Source organism: Lampetra fluviatilis, chromosome 54, assembly GCF_964198595.1.
Source record: "Lampetra fluviatilis chromosome 54, kcLamFluv1.1, whole genome shotgun sequence".
Taxonomy (NCBI): domain Eukaryota; kingdom Metazoa; phylum Chordata; class Hyperoartia; order Petromyzontiformes; family Petromyzontidae; genus Lampetra; species Lampetra fluviatilis.
The window spans coordinates 7,396,323-7,420,295 of NC_136328.1; the positions used below are offsets into that span (position 1 = coordinate 7,396,323).

At 42.1% G+C, this 23,973-nt stretch overlaps 1 protein-coding gene across 2 annotated transcripts; it reads right to left on the bottom strand.

Annotated features, from left to right (window-relative positions):
* Nucleotides 1–868: 868 nt before the first annotated feature.
* Nucleotides 869–23,783, bottom strand: LOC144949672 (uncharacterized). 2 transcript variants are annotated; one of them, XM_078879668.1, is made up of 8 exons: nt 23,081–23,783; nt 18,065–18,445; nt 13,684–15,097; nt 12,528–12,649; nt 10,124–11,151; nt 9,807–9,912; nt 3,481–3,556; nt 869–2,239 (listed from the first exon to the last, which is right to left on the bottom strand). In XM_078879668.1, the coding sequence occupies exons 1-8, from the start codon at nt 23,123–23,125 to the stop codon at nt 2,055–2,057; spliced, it is 3,357 nt and encodes a 1,118-aa protein (XP_078735794.1). In that variant the 5' UTR covers nt 23,126–23,783; the 3' UTR covers nt 869–2,054. The 2 variants fall into 2 exon arrangements, with proteins under 2 accessions (XP_078735794.1, XP_078735793.1); XM_078879667.1 differs by having other exon boundaries at nt 12,453–12,649.
* Between the last annotated feature and the right edge of the window lie 190 nt (nt 23,784–23,973).

A 23,973-nucleotide genomic window follows, 5' to 3' on the forward strand; every position in this document is an offset into this window, starting at 1 on the left:
ATCTTACCGTGTCCCAGCCCCGTCGTCTACGCTCCCAATCTCGACTGTCCCCTTGTGTACCCCCCCCCCCCCACTTTCACCCTGCGCCCAAACAACCACGCTTTCGTTCCTTTTCCCTTCTTGCCTTCACTTCGCTGGAACAAACTACCTCTGCACATAAAAACAATCTTCACCATCCAGCTGGAAAGAGGCCATTGTGCAAGCGATATCAGAAACGCAAATAGACCACGAAGCAATTACCAGTACCTTTAATTTTTGTGAGACTTACTTTAATATAAAAGTAACACTTTTCCATTAAATGGGCTTAAACAATGGTTTGTTGTGTCGTGATTTTGTTAAGTCTTGGGGCGGATTTTTGTTATTTTTATTTGTAAGAATGGAAGTAGTGGGAAAATATGGTTCCGATTGACGGAATTTCGCTTTGTGAACTTTTCACAAACATATCCATTCCTACCTGTATGCGGACTTCAAAAAAGGTATGCAAGAAAAAGTCAAGCGGTCATTTTATCTTGCCAGGTGATAATCCATTTGTATGTCATTTTGGAAACGTTAACCGTCCTAAATACAGTTCTCCCAAATGTATTTTGCCAATATATATTTAATGAAATTGTTTAAAAAAAATACACTTTAGAACTGAACTTAGTTGCCTACCACATATAAGACTTTACAAACATTCCACTTAGCTGTTGGCAAGTCAAAATCTAGTTTAGTGGTAATGGTGTGTCAAGTAAAGAACAAGTGGTAAAGACCCTTACACCCATTTGTGAATGTAAATATAGGTCTTCAATTATTCTCACAAACGAATGCATTCGAATGTCAAATTATCGTTAAAGGTTCCATAGTTACCATACAGAAAATCCTCCACAGCTTGGTATAAAGACGTTTATTAAAATGGCATCCATTCTCTAAATATCAAGTTGAATAAACTACGTTTGGTATAAAATAGTATAAAAAATAAAAATAACCTAGACATCAAGAAAAACCAAAACCAGAGAAAAAAAACCACAAAACACAACTTCAAGTTTTACAAATGGAAATCCAGCATCAATATTTACAGATTATTTAAGCATTGGAAAAACCATGATTGGGAGAATCCTTTTACTTTAGGTTACAATTCAGAAATGTGCCACAAAAAAAACCAGTCGCATCACTCCGCATTGAGGTTGCGCAATGATTGATTTGCCAGTGCGTTTTATTGAAGTATCTACTGCTGATTACAGTCACATTGTGCCAATGGTAGAAATCACTCAACTCGCTGCCTTTGCCCATCAAAGATGCCCTAGAGCAGTTCATATACACCAGAAGCAACATTTCAGATAATATTACTTTGGTTTAACACGTAAGCTTTCGCGACCAATATCATCCATAAGAGGATTTTTGGGTTAGATCGCGTAAATAATGTGTCACCACGCAAAGAGAACGTGGCAATTTGTCACATATCTGGCTGTCGCCAGATGAAGCTAGTTGTAATTACTGGTGAAACGTTGTACTCAGATTATAAATGTTGTGGCTTGGCTCTCCTACACTGGTGATTCTGTACTAGTGACGAATTGCCATGTTCTGTTTATGTGACAACCGTTACTAGTTGGCTGTGTTGGGTGGTGGCGGGTTTTAACGACACATATTTATACGATCTAACCCAAAAACCTCTTATGGATATTACTTTGTTACAAGTTGGTCATGCTCCATTATGAAAAAAGGTCAATCTTGCCATTTCATTTTGGCCGCACCCCTTGATTAAAATATCTAAGGTTAACAATATCAACACCGGCCCATGGTTTTTGTGGGACTGTACATCGCATACACTGCCTGGACAAAAATACCGGTAAAAATTTACCAAAAACCCACTAAAGTACTTTCTAAAAACTGAAAGAAATTAAATGGAATAAAACGGTTTAAAAAAACGCCAGTTCTCTCGGGGGGGAAACGAGATAACTTTTCAGGAAGTCCTTAAATTGCCAACAGCTGTGTCTTTCGAGCAAGTGTGCGTATGCGGCCGATGACACTCGCTATAGTCATTAACATGTTCGCTTGCATCTCGTCATTGTTTTTGCTCACGGCCAGTTTTTGCCACCGTCGCAAGTGACCTGGTCCGATTTAACCTCCAAGTAGTCTACATTGCTGCACTTGTCATCGGAGTGCCCCTCCTCCTCCGAGACATTCCCCTCGCCCCAGTTGTCGCTGTTGTCCGTCACATCGGAAGCCGCATACCCATCCCCACGCTCCCCGCGTCGAGCAGCTGCAGCGTGAGCAGACAGAAAGCGGAGGTTAAAAATTAGTTACCAATGTGCATTGCCCTTTCCTAGAAAATCTGTCGGTCTCCTGTAGATGCCTCGCGGTAGCAAGTGGTCAACATGAAGCCTGTAATCACTCGTAGCCCATCCCATGCGTTGGCACACAAATCTATGGGGCAGCAATCAAAATGAAGCCATGCAGATTCACACAAATTTGAGAATTGTTTGTGGAGGTTTAAAATCATTAAATTAGTATTTTAGAATTCCACGTTGTTTGAGGAAATTGAGCATCTCCCATGTTTGCAGGGAAAAACATCGGCACTCGTGTCCTTGCAGATTTGTATTCAACCATAGACAATATTTTCATAATTTCAGGCCTTTATTGGGTTTCACTCGTTTAAATATTAAGGAATGCCACTCGTTGAGTTTTCATGTAGGGTCAAGAGGTGGTTATAAGGTTCCGGGTTAGGGTTTGGGGGGTAGTAGTACCCAACACTGCTTTTCTTGCAACATCAGCAGGGACAGCAGTGCTCAAGAGTGTTTCTTGTTCTGCATCTTTGGAGATAGTAGTCTTTATCAAACATGGCATCCACAAAGCAAAGAAATAATCACATGGATTACACCCAGCTAGTATGACAGCTCCTTGCATCAGTTAACGAGAAGATTAAGCAAGACTAAACACTTAAAAATGAATACATTTGTATTAACTTTTTTGTACCAATTACACTGGTCAAAAAAAAACATTCTGGTCTGGACTTTTGCAGCTGTTATAGACTAAATTCAGGGTGCCGATTCCAAATCTGATCTCAGATTTGCTCTATCACATCTCATTTTTATGCAATCGGCATACCCCATTTTCATTGATTTTACCCGAAATTAACTCTGTCACTTATGATTGCAAGTTGTTGCGAGTCAGTGACTGCTTTAGTGTTAAAATATGGTGCTGTATTTTTAGGATAGTGTGTTTATAATATCATTTTATGTAGATATCCACATTAATTTAATATTTTTTTTCTGCAGTTTTTATTGAAAATGCAATATTTGATATCTCAAAAACCTGATGTGATAGACAAAAACTGATGCCAGATTTGGAATCAGCACCCCAAAATTACCTTAAAACCGTTGGAATACCTTATGCCAGAAAAAGTGTGTTGACCAGTTATCTTTTGCATAAGCACCCATTTTATGAAAGGTTCTCAAGTAGAACTACTTGTTAAAAAAATAGGAAAAGTAGTGTCCTCTCTACCTTTTGCTTCCTTGAAATTATAAAAATCTTCCTTGCACGTAAAATCTGTCGTTTTCTCGTCCTCATCTTCCGTTTGCTGTTTTCACACACGATCACAAAAGCAGACACGCCATCTACTGAAAAACCACACTTTCAAGTAGAAATTAAATGGATTTTAACAGCAGCTTGATAAATCCATACATTTATAATTTCAAAAGTTTGTTTGATAGTGGTTGCATTAAACGGTTAAGTGTAATTTATAATCGTCGCCTATTGTTCATTTGCTTTGAAAATACTTAAGCGATTTCTGATTTCATTGAAGTGTGAACTCTTGAATCACATTGTAGTCCATCGCTGTTCATAAAGGCTCACTTTTGAAATGCATTTTGCGCAAAAGTTATATTTGTTAAGCTAGGCATATTTAGTAGATATTTAGTGGCTATGTTTGGAAGTAATGGTCACTGGGCTGGTCTCCACTACTATCCAGGTCTCAAAGGCACTATTATTCTTTCCCAAACAACATGCTCTAAGCAGGCCAATTCCCCACGCATTGAATCGGTAATGTTTTTGTGGAAATTCAGACCACCTAGATTTTGCCTAAATTGTCATTCAGGCTGGTTAGAATTGACTGCGAACTTGCCCGAGCAGCATCGATATTGGTGGTCAATTGTCACAGACCATACCAGCCTTAGAAAGTATGGAATGGGGACCCAACAAGCAACATCCTCAGGCTCATAAAAATGTAACTTAATAATTAGATTTTTTCCAAGCCTTAAATGCCATGAGAGAACCCGACAGAAAAGAAGCAGACACTTGAAGGGAAGATTCAGCATACGTGGAAATGTCATCAGCATAACAATTGAAGCGGAAAGTTTGCATAAAATATGGCCAAGCCTGGTCTCATATCTCCAAGAGTAGGCCATGGACTTAACCAGAATGTGAATCAGAATGCTGCCCTCAAAGGCTGACAAACTGCTTCAGATCGGAGTAAGAACATTTGATATTGTGCACTCTTATGGGTCCAGTCCATCACGAATGCGCATTGATCACAGGTTGAAGTAGGCTCTCTGAAACAACACTGTTTTGAGTCTGTTGCGGAACTGGCTCAGACTCAGGGATGAATCCCGAACATGAGCTGGTAGCGGTCTTCCAGGTCTTTGGGCCGAAGACCCCGAAACTGCGCTGGCCGTATCACACGTTTACACGCAGGTAAAGGAGTTCGCCACGAGCCACGGATCGTAGTCGATTTGGGTCTGTTAAAGTTGCTACGCACTGATCGGCGAGATAGGACGGAGCAGATTGATGGAGACTCTTGAAGACGAGTAGGCATAACTTATACTTGATGATGATTGCTTGTGTTGCAATCGAAACGTCATGAGAATTTAATTGTTTTATTTTTATTATTTTATTATTTCCCTTCTACGCGACTTTACCGAAAGAACCAAAAATATGAATCCCTGCAGTTACGAAAGCTTTAAATCGAAATTTATACTTAATCCTGTAATTAAATAGGTAGCCAGTGCAGCTTATCGGGTATCAAACTCGTGATCAGATCATATTTACGTTTCCTATCAAACGAGCTGCAGCATTTAACACCGACTGGAGTGGCTGCAGGTAAACAGAGCTGGCACAACCGAAGATGCTGTTGCAGTAGTCCACGCGGCTGATCATGAATGTGGACGAGCATCCTCGCAGCGTTGCGGCCGTTACGTCCGCAAATTTGCGCGCGTTATAAATTGCATGATTATTATTAGAGCACGACGGACTGTGCACAGTTGTCGAAGCTGGTAGCACTGTCCAGTCAGGCGCCCGATGCGAGTGGCAAATGTCCAATTCGCTATCGACAAGGACACCAAGCCATGTATCCTTATCCAACACTGGGATGTCGCAGCCGTCAATGTGGATATGCTCACATTTAACTCTGGAAAGCTGATGGTGGGTCCCAAGCATGATGAATTTAGTCTTAATCGAGCTTAAGATGGTTTGTCATCCAGTTCTTCATGTCGTTGAGATACAACAGGAGTGGAACTTGAGACGCACGAGTCAGCTTTTGTATTAAAGTAAAGTTGTGTGTCATCGCCATATTAATGCACGCCGATACTATGACAGCGGGCGATGCCGATGACAAATGATCCAAATCGGAAAGTGGATACGTAACAATTGGAAGAAAACGTCTGAAGAGGCCGGTGCTTTAAAATGGGAGTAGGTGAAGGAACCGAAATGTTAACCAACACCACTGATCGGACACACCAGGGTCAACAATGGATAAGGTTAGCTACAGGTGGTCCTGGAGTGCGCAAGTCCAAAATATGATTGCAAATATGGGTCAGAGACTTAACATATTGAGTGACATTGAAGCAATCCAAAGTAGCCAGGAAATGCCTAGCAAAATCAGATATCCTTCGATTCTAGTACTATATGCTCAAATGATTGAAAGGCCGACTGGGGGGGGGGGGGGGGCAGAAGATCAAGACTTTCCCCGAAAAATATATTCACTGGGTAGGGGCCTGGTATTACGGCCAGCTCGGGTGCATGAAAACCCGGGGCTCGCGTGGGGTCCCAAAACCCTCGTCTGTCATAGTACGTATTCATTATTTAAAGAGGAAAGTTCAATTTCGATTTAAAGCTTTCGTGACTGCAGGGATTCATCTTCTTGGTTCTTTCGGTAAAGTCACGTGACTTTACCGAAAGAACCAAGAAGAGGAAAGTTCAAGACAAGTACCACGGATGGAGTGTGAGGGTTGGAGACAGGGTGGGAGATTGTGTGGAGCTAAGATAAGAATCCAAGTCCTGTTTAATACGGAGCTCAGACCAAGGAATCGCCACAATCCATTATGGCAGTGTACTGGCACAACCCATAACAACTGTCGTTTTAACCTAGTCCCAACGTGTTCATACAGTTCCGCAATGCCTCGTGTGCTCATCCTCCACCCGATGTCCGAGCCGCTACCATTTCCGTGCTCGCAATAAACCGCTACACAAACACACAAATCACCTCGTGTGCCCACAGCTCTGCAATCGCACACACGGATTGGTTAGACCTCCTCTTAGCCTGCGAAGAGGAGGTATTATGGCATGCAAAGGTGGGCACTTGGGGCTCCTGGGCTGAGCCCTACCTCTTCTGATCTCTCGCTTCGGTCTTGTCTACCACTCTGTTGCTGCAAGATCCACCACCAGGCCTTAGTCCTCCGCATTGGATATTGCCCTAACAAGAGCACCACCGCTGGTTGGTGCATCTCCTGGCCACCCGTTTGGCTTCTTCTCCGACTAATCTCCTGCCGTAACCTCTCTCGTCCATGACTTCTTTGCTTTCTGCACACCTCTGCTCTCCAGCCTGCACAACCACCAGGCTAAAAGGCTGTTTTTCTTGTGAAAGCGACAGTTGTCCACGGGTGCTCCTGGTTTGATGTTGCACTCCTCTGACTTTGAACCCCTCCATGGTCCATGATCATTCTGGTCTGGCTCAACCCTTTATAGATGTGGTCAACTACTCTTTGCTGCCTTGCCATTGACGATCTTAATTTTGGAGCTTTGACGCATTAGCCTCATTTTGGGGGTGGGCCACCTGTTCCTACTTGGGGCTTAAATTACCCCTACTTGACTTAATCAGCCCTCATGACATCTCTGACAGTTGGTGGCTACTGATTATGTCAGTGGCAGACCTGCCCGGACCAATTCTACCACACTTGGTCAAACATGTAGATACAGTTCAGGCCTGCACTGACGGAGTGTTCATTGACCACTGCGTGACACCTGGTTTCACAGATGATCAGCTGGCTGGTATCATGTCTCTGCGAGGCATAATTATTGTCGTTGATGAACTCATCAACAATGTGTGAGTAGGAAAGGGCCGCAGGAGAAAATTATTGACTCCCAAACATTTGGGCTCCGGCTTCTGACAGTGACCACACAACACGGAGATTGCACGAGGCCACCAAGGTGGTAGTCGTAGGTCTTTGCCATGACCATTTCCCCCGATGGATGTAGGGAAGGCGACAAAAAATCTTCATTTGATGACATTTGGCCTCCAGATCAGGGATGATATGCAAGGATGTAGGCCGGAGACTCAGAAGGACTGCATGGGTGAACATCATCACAGCACGCCATAAATCCGCAATGGTCTAGTTGTGAACAGAGATGAATACCTGTGTTGAAGATTTAACCTCGCCACACTTACAAGCTAGGCTTCTGCCAAGGAAAGTTGGACATGCTGTGTGGCAAGCTGGTCGAAAAACTCTTCAAGCCAGATGCAATCAACGGTGAGCTGGTCACAAACCGAGCATGTAATAATGAGGCGGCAGTCAAGCCCACAGAAGCAGAAGAGCAGCGCCACCCAAGTGATCAAAGGTTGCCTGTCGATAGAGGCTCACCAGCCATGCAGCACAAAGGCTTGCGAGTTGGGTAGGCCTCGCGGACTAAACCGTAAAACTGTTTCATCTAAGGGTCGTGATAGAGGCAGGCAGGGGGTGTCGTACGTAGAGGCTCAGGGGAGGCAGAGCCAGAGGCACCCCAAGGCTGGACCTTAAGACAGGAGCAGGAGGCGGACTGGTAGGTCCGACCACGCACCTATCTCACCTGGAATTATAAATGGCCAGGAAGTCACTAGTGGCTGGGCAGCCTTCGTGGGTCTATGCCCACAGGATATCCGATTAGCACGATTGGCTATGTACGGTGCAAAAAAAGTTCATACATTCAGAGAAGGGAAGGTGTAGGAGGAAAAAACCCCAAAAAGAAAACAGTAAAAAATGTAAAACACAAAATAATAAAAATAAAACCCAGATAAAATTTTAATACGGCTTTTAAAACTGTAACATGTTTACATTAAAAGTTACTTTTCGATTTAAAGCTTTCGTGACTGCAGGGATTCATCTTCTTGGTTCTTTCGGTAATGTCACGTAGAAGGGAAGTAATAAAATAATAAAAATAAAACATAATAAAATAATTCTCACGACGTTTCGGCTACAACGCAAGCAGCCGTCTTCAGGTGAAGAAGCCGAAACGTCGTGAGAATTATTTTATTTTATTATGTTTTATTTTTATAATTTTATTAATTCCTTCTACGTGACATTACCGAAAGAACCAAGAAGATTAAAAGTTACTGTTAAAACAAAGAAATACAAAGTAAGATTAAATAAGCTTTAATAAAAATAAGACACGGTAAGATGACTTAAAATTGTTTAACTACAAAGCACAGAAAGGCATAAGGAAAAAGGGCAGTATGCCCACCAGGATGCGCTCCCGTGTGTCCAATTAACAACGTGACACACTTATTAGGTGGCACGTTATGTCTATGTGCGGGGGAGAAAAACTATTTGGGGCATTCCAGTATGAACATGTTATGACCAACATCATGGGACCTCCTTTTCCAGCACCAAAATATGGGAATAGGTATTCCTCTTTTTCTGTCAACAAAACAGGTGTTACGATTTCGATTTAAAGCTTTCGTGACTGCAGGGATTCATCTTCTTGGTTCTTTCGGTAAAGTCACGTAGAAGGGAAGTAATAAAATAATAAAAATAAAACATAATAAAACAATTCTCACGTTTCGGCCACAACGCAAGCAGCCGTCCTCAGGCGAAGAACGAAAAAGCTTGATAATGTTCTCGTTCTTCGCCTGAGGACGGCTGCTTGCGTTGTGGCCGAAACGTCGTGAGAATTGTTTTATTATGTTTTATTTTTATTATTTTATTACTTCCCTTCTACGTGACTTTACCGAAAGAACCAAGAAGGTGTTACGATGTTAAAACATCAAACTGAAACCTTTTACAAGGAATCATGTCTGCATGAACCACAATACTTGTGGTGCTTGTCCTTGTGCTGTATGCCTTTTGGCATCCTCTGGTCGAACACCGTTTGAGACTAGGCTCAAAAGAAAGTTGTCTTTGGTGTGGACCAATCAGTTTCAAAGACAATGTATATATTATCAGTGTTTTTTGTTTGCATTCTGACTACAAGTATTGTGGTTAATGCAGACATGATTCCTTGTAAAAGGTTTCAGTTTGGCGTTTTAACATCGTAACACCTGCTTCGTTGCCAGAAAAAAATAGGAAAACCTATTCTCATTTTATAACCTATACAAGCGTTGGACTATTGCAAAAACCAGCTCTCCTGCCTGGGTATAGCTGCTGCCTGGGTAGCCGCAAGGATTTCCAGCAGGAGAAAGCCCAAGTTGGGAGTCTGCTGTACCCCCACACTAGAGCCCCCAGTTAAACACTGGTTGCAAATTCAAATAATTTGCACATCTAAGGCCAAGTTGCATACCTATTCATTGGACCTTTCAAAAGAAAAAAACATTAAAACATGGCACATTATATACATCTACCTACTTGACCATTGCAACTTCTTACCTGATCTTTTTCATCTTTTTCTTCATCCACATTCATTTTATCATCAAGATACGACTTGGATGAAGACGAGGTTGTTTCCAATGGGTCACTGTAGGATTTATTTACCCTGAAGTGATGAAAACAAACCACCATATGAGCCCCCACGTTTTGTGCCCAGGTTCATAAAAAGGATTAGATAATGCACATTTTACCCAAATCTGAATGACGTGCAAGGTGCTCAATATTTTCAACCAATTCAAGTTGCTCTTCTAAACACCAAACATACATTTGCTGTGGTCACTACACACACATAGGATGGGAAAAACAATGGTACTTACTCCTCGGACGAAGTAGTTCTTTTGCTTAATCCTTTGTCGTTTTTCACAATCTCAAAGTCACGCATCCAGCGTAGATGGTTGTGCTTGGCCCCGTAGCGCATATCCCCAAACCAACCAACAATGACAGTTCGCGACAGCTTTGTCATCTCCACCATTTGCGTGTATTCTTCGTTCGTGGGCCATTGCGTTCGCACAAATACAGACTTGAGAATGTTAAGTTGGCTTTGCGTCTTCTTTGTACTGAGCGGAGGAGATGACATTTTGGATTTTTTAGCATGTCCTGGACTGTCATTCGTTTTCTTGGATTCAGTGTCCTTTTTTGTGGTCATTGTCATTTTACCGTTTGCAGAGGGAGATTTATTGCGTTTCTCACTTTTTCGCTTGGCCTTTAATTTCCTTTTGAAAAACAACACTATCTCTTGTTGCCTCAAGTTAGTTACTTCCACAAGGCGCTTAACTTCTTCATTGCTGGGTTTTGGGTCCAGAGAGAAGCTGGCTGAAAGGACTTCCAACTGATACTTTGTCTTAAAGCGTCGCTGCCCTTGTGTGGTATCCGCTGTTCTTGCTTCGAGGTTACCCAACATCGGTGCGTTATTCAACTGACCCTGTGGAAGTTTGACAGTTTTAAGCGACATCGTGCTGCCATCTTCACTGTCTTCTTGGTCGTACCCATCATTGTCATCGTCGTCCTCTTCCAAGTCATCGCTCAAGTTGTCGTTCTCAAGAACAACCTCGATGCTGCCTTTGTCGGGTTCCAATGGTCCACTTTGATTGAGTTTTTCCATAAGTGAATTGTCTGGAACATTTTCAGTCCTCTCCACTTTCAAATGGCGAGATTCAGCAAGCTCCGCGGTGGCAACGTTCTCCTTTGGGATCCCGCGCTGCTGCCGCTGATCAGTAAACCAGGCCTCGACCTCACGACGAGTCAACTTTGTCTCTGTGTGCAGTCGTTCCAACTCGTCCTCCAAGAGCCACGGCCATTGCTCAAAGCTGGACTCCAGCACCGCCAACTGCACCTCCGTCTTTTCCTAAAGCGCAATTTTTAACATTGCTTCATTTACCGACCAATGCCCCACTTCCACTGCTTTTGTGGTTCAAATGTTTATATATATGTTCCTTATTTGTATTAGCCCATTTTTTTTTTGACAATCTTTCAACAGACCAAAATATGCTGTCACAATAACCAAAAGGAAAAAGTAACATCATATGCACAGAAGCTATCATCCTGTGCCTCGTTTATACACACTAAAAGCTTTGCGCTGGCACCAACCGAAACCAGAGGGGCTGGGTCAGAAAGCCTGCATCCCACAACAGCCTGGTCGTGTCTCAACTGATCCCCATGAAATTCCAGGACCTCAGCCACTGGTTTCATTCTTAAGCCACGCTACACATTTAAGTCCTTTTATTTCCTGTAATTGACTGTTGCAATTGTTACCTTTGGAATCAGAATCTTAATTTACAATAGAACAAATCTGATGAGCTACAAAGATAATGCTTTGCAGATGTCCATTTGGGGTGGGTGAGCATATTACATCAATTCAAATACAAGAAAGGTTAAACAATCTTGAACTTATCAAAAATGGAAAGATCATTTGTATCACTTCCTGATGCCCACCCCCCCCCCTGGCCAAGCAGAGTAGTATGGTCTGGAGGGATCAGACAGGTGAGGGATGAGGCCAAGAAGTGTCATGGATCACAAGAGCATGAAGACTCAGGCCAAGGGTGTGGCTACTGTTCTGGGTTGTTATTGGACTGGCATGCGATTTGGTTCTAGGGTGGTAATGGAAATGAGGTACTAGTCTCCTCCCATGATTCTCAAATGAAAAGGCACAAGTGACTGGCACCAGGAAATGTTTCCCGGCCATACTGGCAACATGAACCCTACATGTTCTACAGTACAGACTACAAAAAGCTGCACCGCACTCAACTTTTGATTATCCATGCTCATGGGTAGGAGGCAAAATCCTGATTAATAAAAAAAAACGCGAATGTTAATATGTAAATTAGGTCAACATGTAAGTATTGTTTACCTACCTAGAATGGGAGTAATGTGTGGTATATTTTTTTACTGTATCTTAAAGAAAAAGGTTTACTTGACAATTTTATTTGCAGTCCCGTAGGCACCAGACGCTTGACGAGAAGCGCATCAACCGAAACAGGACGTGTAAAAGGCGTGAATGGTTAGGCATCTCCGATTAGCACGGTTGACCGAGCGGTGCGAAAAAGTTTAACATGCATATATAGGCATCCCCAGTAATCGGTTCAAGGATAATCGAGAGATAACTGTACATAAAAAATTCCAATGGCAAGATTTTGAAAAAGATGTCACCTTGAATTTAGGTGGAGTGAAATCAGGAAACATGTTTATGTAGTAGTTTCGCAGGTATGTTGATGCCGTTCTCACATTTTCAGATCTGCTTTGTGTTACATCACCATCACTCAACACCTTTGGCAAGGCCGCTTCCTTGGCAGTTTTATTTTCCGATTCCTCCAACTTGATATCAGCAATGTTCACCGGAAGATTCACTGCAACACACACACACACATCTATATTAGAGGAACCTTAGTTTCCTCTGATAGTGGATTAACAAAAAAAACGTAATTGATTGAAAATGAGGTGTAAAGCTTTACTCGAATACAAAAGCACTTCAATAACATGGAACTTTATGTCTATATTACACAGCAATACTAATGTTTTTCACAACCCGAGTAAAAATCGCAAGGCAAGGATGGCTTTTAGTCAGAACAAATTATATCTCTCGATTTAAAGCTTTCGTGACTGCAGGGATTCATCTTCTTGATTCTTTTGGTAAAGTCACGTAGAATGGAAATAATAAAATAATAAAAATAAACATAATAAAATAATTCTCACGACGTTTTGGCCACAACGCAAGCAGCCGTCCTCAGGTGAAGAACAGGTCTGTCGAGAAGACTGTCTTCGACAGACCTGTTCTTCACCTGAGGAGACTGTCTTCTCGACAGACCTGTTTTCTTCACCTGAGGACGGCTGCTTGCGTTGTGGCCGAAACGTCGTGAGAATGATTTTATTATGCTTTATTTTTATTATTTTATTATTTCCATTCTACGCGACTTTACCGAAAAAACCAAGAAAATTATATCTCTTTCACATGAGAAATATGCCAAATAATGAGTTGCAACTGATTCAATATGAAAATAAAATTTACAAATACCGGCCTTAAAACACCTCCATGTACTATTAAAACATGTTAAAACATTATGAAACAAATCAAGGGCTGAGAAATATACATTGAATGTGGAGAATTGCACCACAAACGTCACAGTTACAAGTCACCGATGTATTAACAATGGAAAGAACAGTCCAATAAGATACAAGCTAAATATAATTACATCAAAAATAACTCTGGATTACTACAAGATGTTACAATTATTTAAAAAGTCAAGAAACTGAATTTTATTTGGCAAGCCACTAAGGCAACCTCTTTATCCTCAACCCCACAATCACCGTTCCCAATATGCCAATAATACTAATCGTTCTATGTGCATCCCCGTTTGTGCGACAAGGTGAGCTTTGACATTACCTGAGTTCTGAGAGTCTGTTCGCTGATGCTGGAACCATTTAATCACCTGCGAAGGGGTCAGGTTTGTCTTCTTGCCGAGTTCTTGGCAATCCTGCTTGCTGGGATACTCATTTTTTATAAATAATTCTCGCAGAAGTGTTAACTGCTCTTGTGTTTTCCGTTTGGATTTCTTGCCATTGGTGACACTTTGGGGCAGGTTCTCTTCTGCTTTGCGCTTCTTGTTCACAATTAAAGTATCGATCACGGGCTGTGGAGTTGGGACCACAACAGTGGTTTTTGTTTGGCTCGAACTCGATAGTTTATCTTCTGTTGCCGGCCTATTGTCATCACCGGTTTCTCTGCCATTTTGCGTGGATGAATTTTCAGAGGTGAAACCGGAGTCGCTCTGTACTCTTCCCGTGGTGCGCAAACAGTTTGTGACGAAGCTCTTTCTCTTTATCCTTTCCACCTCCTCGGGTGTCCAACTGATCCCATTGAGGAGACGCTGCGCCATAAACCACATAGCCACCTCCAACTCGGTGTGACCTGTGACGACCGCCAAATAGCAGATCTCGGTCCTCAGCGGGTAAGGGAACTTCCTTAGCGAATTAATAAGGTAAGGGTTTAGATCCATGGCAGGGTTGTAGGATGGAATACTGTTTGAAGGTATGGAGATGGTCAGTGCACACTCATCACTCAAAGAGCTGGTTTTGTCCAAGTCCTCATCCACACTGGACGCGGTGTGAACGTCTGAAAAACTATCCGAGATCTTTTTCAAGGGTTCTTTTTCCCCATTCAGTGTCGGGTCGGCTTTTGACGATTGTGGTGGAGGTTGTCTTTGATACCCATGTTTTATGTTCAAGAGAGGTTCTACTTCAGGTGGTTTTGGAGCAATTGTCTGATAAGTTCGAATTTTCAGCTCTTTCTGAATGGGGATTGTGTTTGCTCCTATAGCGGTTCTCAAAGGTTCAACATTCATGTTATTCTGAGCAATAATTTTGCTACTCAGTACATGAGCGTTGAGTAGCACTGCGTGATTCACTACATTGGCGGGAGATGTAGGTGTTGCCATATTCATCAGTCTAGTGTTTGGTGTAGATGTGTCATTCACCGCTTTAATGTTAGGTGTAGATATTTTGTTATCCACCAAATGAGCTCTATGGGCTGATGATTTATTCGTCACCTCCAGTGCGTTCAACGCACGCGGAACATCAGAAGCTTTCCGAGGTTCATTTTTGCCAACTTGTTTACCTCGATGGTTCTCAACTTCATCATCGCTGGAATTGCCACTTATCATCCCACCGTCGAGCGGCAAAAATTGCGCACTTATTTCTTTGTTCTGTGCCAGTACATTGACCGCAACACGCTTGGCAGAAGAGTGTTCTCCCTTCTTGGACACTTCTGTTGCCGTCGTCTGCTTTGGCACCTCAGGTTCCTTGATGCAGGTAATGCAAAACATAAAAGTAAATAATTTGAAAAATGCTCATATATAGGTCAACACAGTGGTCAGTGACCAAGCTGCTTCCATGCATACCTTGTATAAAATGTGTCCAATCGTACTTTATACACTTTCCTCTTGCCGAGAAGGCATTTGTTGGTATTTTGTTGCAAACTTAATTTTGCTGCATCCTTGAAATCAAGAGCAGTGAATGGGTCTTAAGATGCCGTTTTGGTTAGAAATTAATACTACACACACACGCCTGTTTAATTCGTATTATTCAGAGTGCATTTGTGCACAGCCAAGCAGCATCTTCACTATTTGCAGAATGAAGCGTTGTCCTCAGGCCGCCGCTAAGGCTTGATTAGCGGACAGTCATCACAACTTTGTCTATAAACATGCCTATAAGACCCCATATGTTATGTTACCAATGCCCCTTTTTCTTTGGAGGTACCAATTACTGGCAGTTATCTATTGCTTTAAATAATCCTCTTGCCACTTATCTACCATTACCACAGCGAACATTCCTTGCCTGTTTTTTTAGGCTAAAGAGGACTCTTGACAGATCTTTACAGTATCTCCAAAACATTATTTGGCTTTATTTTTGTAAATATAAAAGTTTGGAATATAATGCTTGCTCGTGAAAAAAATGGCAGATATAGGTGACAATGGGTTGGGTTAGTTCCGTTCATTAGAAAACTATATTGTGAAGTTGAATTTGCTTCCTGATGTAAACATATGTTACCAATTTGGCTGTGCAGGTTAAGGTTGTAGAAAGTAGGCAATGAAAGTGCAAAATTTTAACATGTGAATTGTTTTCCTCTTTTGTAAACGATCATAAATGCGTATGGTTTAATTTATTAGGACGTTTTATATTTCAACTTTCCCTATGGAAAAAGGTGTGATGACCAAAGAAATGTGGTTTTATAAATTGTTTTCCAGGGCAATTGCATTAGTGGAATCGGGTGAGAGTAAAATATTTACTTAAAGCTTTTGTGACTGCAGGAATTCATATTCTTTGGGTCTTCGGTAAAGTCACGTAGATAGGCTCAAAGAAAATAACAAAAAAATAACAAACTACGCCGTTTCGATCACAACACAAGTGATCGTCATCAGGAGGGAAAAACGGGGAGAAAGCTGCTGAGGTAGTCTGCCTTTAGTTATTTTTTGTTATTTCCTTTGAACCTATCTACGTGACTTTACCGAAAGACCCAAAGAATACTGGTCAGAGTAGTCCCAAAAAAATATTCACAGAGCCCTGGCAATCCAATGAAAAATGAAGGCCCACTCCATGCAGTGTCGGCCATGGGGCTCTGATGGACCACGTTGGTCAGCGAGTCGGATATCACTTGCTATAGATGTTAAACATGGCCAGAAGATCAAATTTAGGTCGCCGTTTTGAGAGTGCAGTGTGCCAACCACTGCATCACCGCTTCCTCCGACTGCGACTACATACCGAGTTAAAACGTAAATTGAAATTGCCTATTGGAGGTCACTGTTCCATACATCGCTGTCTCGTAACAATTCCCATGCTACATTTATTGTCACAAGATTTTCTTCCCCACAAATAGCAACAACTTAAACATAGCATTAACTCAAGAGCTCTTGGAAAATAAAGTTAAAAGTAAAATGTTACCACAACTTTGAGGTTTACGCTTTATATGTACTCGTTTAATGGAAGAACATTTACATTTTTAGAATCTTAAAAGTATAATACAGGAACACCTGGCCAAACACGGTTTTATCGTATGCGTTTTTCGATGACACGGTTTCCTAAGAGAGGTCTGTTTTCCAAAACACAGGGGTGGACGTTTCGGCTTTGCGCGGTTTTACGCTGCTTAAGATTCTCATCTCCACGTGTGTCTGTACTCCTGCTGCGTGACATGGTTGTATTATACAATATTGTATATGATATCTTGTCACCATCTTCCCTCGTGCACACACATGCATGCGGTCTCATTTTTTTTTATTCTGGCCCCAAAGTGTAAGTTGAATGGTGGTGATTGTAGTCAAAAAAAGCAGAGAAAGTGCACTTCTTGCACCAGTTATTTTGTGAGCTAGGTTTTGCAAGAGGTGAGAGTGCTGCATCCATTAGAGGGTACCAATGGGGTGAATGAATCGACTTTGAGAGAACAATTAAAATAATCGGAGAACTAGACAACAATCCCATGAGAACATCACCTTCACCGCGAGTTTAAAAACATCACTTTCACTTATTTTAATTTATTCCACGTATTCATAGATTTTATTATATTTATACGTGCAGGAATACCTTGCACTTTCGTCTGGTTAGGGACCAGAGCATAGACAAATGTCAAAAATGGACGAATGTTTAGCCTTGCTCATTAAGTTTGATTATGTCAATCTTTTCTTGCAAATTTAGAACCTTATAGGTTATTTTAGCTTTACCATCACCACACTTAGGACTCATCATGAATATATTAAAGCAGAAAAAATAAGTATTTTACAGTAATCACAAAAATAAGCACAGTATGAATACTGTACACGTGTTTAATGATCATGAAAATAACTATGGACACTGTAGTATTATACTGTTATCACTAAAATTATGATGAATTGTTTACAGTATAATCACAGAAATAAGTACAGTATTTATAATATGAACACAAATATAAGAGATGCTCACTAAACGACTTCTATTCAAAGACTGAACGAAAAAGATGGCGCGTGGCGCGAACGTCGTGGAAGGTTTGGGATGAAATCCGTCGAATGAGGAAAGCACGTGGACGACATTTGAAATGTGGTTATAATTTAAAACGGCCGAAAGAGCGAAATTCAAGTGGACAAAAGTCAAGATATCGCTGTACATTTTTATTTTTTTTAACGTGATACCAAGTGGGGGGGTAAAAAAATTATTAGGAACATAATACCCTGGTGTACGGCGAAGTTTTCCTCTTACGTGGAATGGAAGACAAGTGTGTAGCAGCTGCGTGTAGATCTTACCTTTTCTGTCCGGACGCGAGAGGGATGGGAGGCGGCATTGTGCTCTATAAAGCCTTCATAGCTTGGCGTGCGAAACTTGCATTGGCGGCACACGTAGATCGGATTGGGCACCGCGGTGGGATGCGCTCTCTTTAAATGGTCCGTAAAGGCTGGCAGGCCTTGCGCTTGGAAGGAGCAGTGCTTGCACACGTAAGTTATCCGAACATCGGTTTTCACCAATGGATGTTCTTTAATGTTCTTTGCAAGCTCCCAGTCTGCATTATTTCTATCACTGGACCTTGCCTCTGGATACTTAAAAGTTGCTCCGGTAATTTCGACATCGTCCACATCCGTGTCATCAATAAGAATCACTGCATGCGGTGACTTCCTTCGCCTTCCCATCTATGGTTGAAGAACAATTAAAAACACACATGACAGGAAAAAAAACTGTGCATAAAAATATTATTCTAAATTTAAAAACAACATGTTAATCAAAAGCTGTATACAGTTATGTATATTTTAAAATATAAACACACACGAGCTTTAACGACCAATATTATGATTCATAATAGTTTTTATTTAGATTGCTGGTGTTTTAATTCGTTACATTATAATAAAAAATGAGTTGATGACGTGCAAATGGTACAAGTTGGTTAGTTGTTATAAATGTAGCAGTTCAACTGAGCCAAAAGCTATAAAGTGAGTGGTGCCCGAAACGTAATTATAAATGATTTAATCAACCATATTATATAACACCTAAATTCGTCACGAGCCAACTCCTGCCATTATTAAATTACATTACGTGCATAACTGCCAATGATGACATGGCATCTACTTAAGGACCCGGATCAGGCAGCACTTTCACCTGAGATCTGAGCTCTGTTAACAACCTGATGATGCTGGATGTAATCTCCAGTGAAACCACTGTACTCATGAAAATGTTGCGAGGTGACGCTTCAAACACCATCATGCTGACTGGTTATAAATCTGGCACATTTGATCGTGACATTTATGAATTCGTTGTCATATGGAGGATCGTTTACACGCATTTTTACATGACCAAACCCAAAATATAGCAATTGTGAATCATATTCTTTTTTAATGTTACGAAGTGCAATTGTGCAAAAACAAAACATCTCTGAATAAATATAATACATAAAACATTTTAAATACACGAAATTTAGTTTACATCTTTTTCGCCAATACAGTACAAAATACTGAAATTACTGCATAATGCAAGCACTTAAAATGGACAAACGACTGAAATGGTTGGAAACGTAAATTTTCTCAAAGTATCATCTTCAATCACGGAACGGTTGAAAGGACCCCATGGATACAAGTTTATATTTGAGATTGTGACCCAAAGAAAGTCATAGATGGACCTGAGATTTTACGGAACAATTGCGGCATACCAATGCCCACTGGAATGGATCGAAACAGGGCAGTCACGGGGAGAGGTTCTAACGTACCAATGTACAATGAAAACTGATTCTGCCATCACATTAATTAGATCTTGAAGCTTTGTCGTGGCAATTTCATTTAAGAAATCAAATAAGCCCCCAAAAATGAAATAGGTCACTTTCAATCCACTGGTGGATAAAGGTATCGCCACGACATCCCACGTGATCCTTTGATGCCACATCCCATGTGGCTTCTGAGGATGAGATGATCTCTGCGGTGGTGTTTGTACTCTAGGGCAGTGGTTCTCAAATGGGGGTACACAGAACCCTGGGGGTACTTGAAGTGAATTATAAATGTTAAATTATAATCATACATGAGTCATTGGTGAATAAGCATGCATTAATCTGGCAATATAAAATAAATATGATAAAATGTTAATACATATGGTAATCTAGAACGATATAATATACCTTTTTTAAACTCATTGGACGCAAACAGTAGTTTTAAAGAGTAACCAGCGGCGAGCGTAAAATAAATGACGTTATATATGCAGAGCATCCGTTGCATTTTTGTATTCACTTGTAGTTTCTAGCTACTTAGGATGCCTACGTGACTTTACCGAAAGAACTAAAGAGTATGCTCAAAATATTCCTGTTCATTATACATACCGTTATTTCTCAGAACCATGTTGGGTCAGGCAAGGGAGTACTCGGTTGAAACAAAATTCTACAAGGGGTACAGTCGCCAACAAAGGCTAAGAACCACTGCTCCAGGGCTTGTTCCCCCTTTTCCTGTCACTCTGCCCATCAGCTAGTATCCCTTCATGGGAGGCGTGTACTACTGAAACCCATTTACTTTCCTGAATAATAAACATCTCTTCAATTCGAATTTGTTCATCCACATTTTACACAGGTGTGTCTTTGCTGAATGAGCATTCTTTATGAAAATTCGTGTTATAACGAGCAATATGAATTGAGCCCGATTTGTTCGCAAAACGAGAAAATGTTCACTTAACGAGCGGAAACCGATGGCTCAAATGCGTTTTTGGTCGTGAGGGAAATGGGCCTCGTGGTAGCAGTGTAATGGGTGGGCATGGAGAGCGGCAGCGTAGAAGTTCGCGCGCAGCGCCACATACCCGGCGACCCAAGTTAAATTCCGGCTCACGGCCAACACCAGCGAAGATTATCTGAACCGGTCCTGAGTCTCCGCTAGGTCGACTCAGCCTGCTGCAGTGTATAAACATGACCACTAGGGATACAATGGTGGACGGGCGTGGTACTGGCTACCCACCCCTCGTGTGCCGAACTGGCCTTCGTAGGTGCTCGCCAAAAGCAATTGCCCCAAGTCTGTGAAGGCTATATGGGGGTTATTATAATGTGGTCGCTATTGTATTTCATGTTTTATGATTTTTTTTGTATTTCTCATGTAATGAAAAGTTGTTTAAGAGAGGAACATTTTGGGGTTGAAACGTAGCTCAGCTGTTTTTGCAGAACGTATCTAGCTCGTTAAGCGAGACATGCCCGTACCGACCAAAAAAATGGGTCCCATCGATGTTACTCTTTTTATCTGTAATTCTAAGCACGCACCTCTCCATGTTTCCCTGTACACTTGAGCTCATTACATTTTATTTTGTCAGTCCACGATTCTGATCCACGTCATGACTGGTAACGTCCATAGATTTAAAAAGGTCTTCTGGACACATTATTTACCATTATGAAATACCCCCGCACGAGTCTTTTTCAACATTTTGATCCCAGTGTGCCTTCAAAGATTGAAAACCTGAAGGTGCGCACCTAGGAAGACACACCGAGGTACAGGCAGACTTTGCCTTGCTTTCAAGATGCGTTTCCCGGAGACGTGAGCGCTAATCGAATCAGCGCAATAAGGAGTCATACTATTGTATGGGGATGCGTTCCCCACAAGCATTATTCCTTTCATATGAGTAGTAGATGAACACTTCATTGGGGTATCGGTAAGTACTAATACAATTGGAAAATATTTTACAAATAAAAATATTTATTTATTAAAACGTCAGTATTATGTACTGTATTCACGAGTGCATTCTGGTGTACTCCTACAAGGTACCGGTAGGGGACGAGGATGGAGAGACTGCAGCGCTGCTAATCCGGGGCATTCTCAAGAGACAGTTCCAGGACCTCGGTGATCTAAGCGATGTCCTCAGCCTAAATTTGTGGCGAGGTTTCTTTTAGGTGAGCCTGAGACTCTATCCTAGTCTTGTGATTTCTCATCTGTTTCTTAATTTTTGGGGGGAAATGTTCAAGGACATAGAGCATTATAACAAATCAGGGTTCTACCGAGTCGCGCTAAACGAGGTCTGCCTGTACACTCAGATGTGACATCCAGTAGTATTCTAATTTTATTTCAAAATTTCTTCCCCCCCTATTTTATTTTGTTGAACAAAAGATAAAATGGCGCCGCTCCAGGAAGTAGGGCCAGAGCACAAAAAAAAACGCGTAGACCCTACCAGGAAACGAGTCGCGTATCCCCCAAAAGTACTTAGTACAAAACCCACTAATCTACGCGTCCCAACCATTTCACAAATAAGGGTGCATATCAGTGGTTGCTAGGGATTACGTCATCACTCCCATTACACCAGCCAATCAGCTACTAGAAAATCAATCCTGATGCAACACAGCTTCCGTTATTGCATCATTTCCCTGTGCAACATGACCACTGTCATATCAACTTCTTGACTGAGGGTAAGTTGTACGTTTTAAAAAGTAATGATTGTGTACATTTATTTGTGCGATTGTATGAGAGTGCGTGTAATTGTTACTTTGTGTAAATTGTATGTGATGGTATACGTGTTTGTGTGTGCGCGTGTTTGCGCAGGCATGTTTCGATGTAATTGTAAACTTAAGGTTGCTGTACCACTCTTACATCTCACAGAAATGCATTCTCGTTGCCTATATCCGGTAGAGAATCAAAAACGGGAGAAATCTTGGCCTACGCAATTTATAACCGCGCAAGCCCTTCGGTACCCGGGCGCCAGATTCTTCGTGGACCTCGCCGCTGCCAAATTGGAGCAGCGCAAAAAGACATTTCAAAAGTATCGTTCTTCAAACTAAAGTCCTAACTTTTCCCAATGACGAGGGGAAAAGCAGTCAACATTAAAATTCAAGTTTCCAAAGATTTAATTTCAACCCAAACCAAAATATATCAATTTGGCCTCGTGGACCTCAGACATCGCAACCGCCATTTTGTGTCAGTTGGCAGCCATTAGGAAGCATAAGGGGTGCAACACTTTCATTAGATCTTCAGCACTTCAACAGCCGTGGTACCTTTTTTTTAAACACAAGATTCTTTTATTTGCCTTCTTAAGAATGTGTAACGCCAGAAAACACCCCCCCCCTCCACCACATTCCATCCCTCGTAAATATAAAAAACACGCAAGTCTCCTTCTTTTACCCCCCTCGCCTCCCAATAATCTAGACCGGGCCTCAGGCTTGGGGGCAGCCCTTTCCTCGCGAGCGTTTTAAAATAAATTAAATCCCCACACACGGCACGGTGAAGCAGACAACAAATAAACACGGCGATATAAACCCTCCCCACCCCCCACCCCCACCGACGACGCGTTAATTCACAGGCACGGCGTAGCACGAAGCAGCCTCGTACCTTCATCGCGGCTGCGTCTTCTTCGCTGGTGACGGACCCCGCCATGTTGAGGCGATTCGCGTCCTTCTCTTCTTTGTCTTCGCGCGGTCTTTTGCCCCCTTAACCTCCACCACCACCGGCTACATCGCAAACATTTGCACGAACGACGCTTCTAAACGAGGGCGAACATTACTAAAAAAAACTCGCGCGCGAACGCCTCGCAAAAGTCTGTGCCGCAGTTTAAAAAAAAAGGTTTGAATTAAAAAAAACAACCACCACCACCCCCAATCCTGTCAACTTGTTCACGTAATGCGATCGATTTGCGAACACGGCAAAAGCGCGCGAAGATGCAGCCGCGAGTTTGCTTTGTAATCACCCCCCCCCACCACCACCTCCTCCCTCCTTAAGGCGACTAACTTTGTTCTTCCCCCTCAAACCTTCGCCTCCATTTCTCCACCACCACCAACCGCAACGAGGAGGAGAACAGCGGCCTCAAAGGAAGAATGAGAGGGGAGAGACCACGGGGAGGGGGGGGGGCAGTGGCAACGAACGCGGCAAGATTCACGACCATAAAAGAACGAGGTGGGTGATTAGAGAGGGGCGAAGACGAAGTTGAGGCGAGTGGTGGTTCGGGGCAATGGAGAGGGACGAGTTAAAGCGAAGCCGGCGGGTTACCTAAAGCAAGAGAGGCCTCCCCCCTCACTCACTCCCTGTGTGTGTGTCGCTGCCTACGTCACGTCCTGCTCTTAAAGGGACACCAGCACCACGTTGCCCGCCCGCTCCCAACAACATTCAGTTCAATTTCATTTATTTGGTGGTATAGCCCTGTGAGCCATTCGGATCTTGAGTCGGGTACAACCGCAATAAAAAACTAAAACGTGAACAATAAAACATCTTAAAGTGACTGTGTGACT

Coding starts and splice junctions, on each gene's coding strand:
- LOC144949672 (XM_078879667.1), bottom strand. CDS start 23,125: ATGGCGGGGTCCGTCACCAGCGAAGAAGACGCAGCCGCGATGAAG. Junction 11,152..12,452: donor TCACTCCACCTAAATTCAAG/GTGACATCTTTT, acceptor ATTGCGCTTTAG/GAAAAGACGGAGGTGCAGTT. Junction 9,913..10,123: donor AGAACTACTTCGTCCGAGGA/GTAAGTACCATT, acceptor TCATCACTTCAG/GGTAAATAAATCCTACAGTG.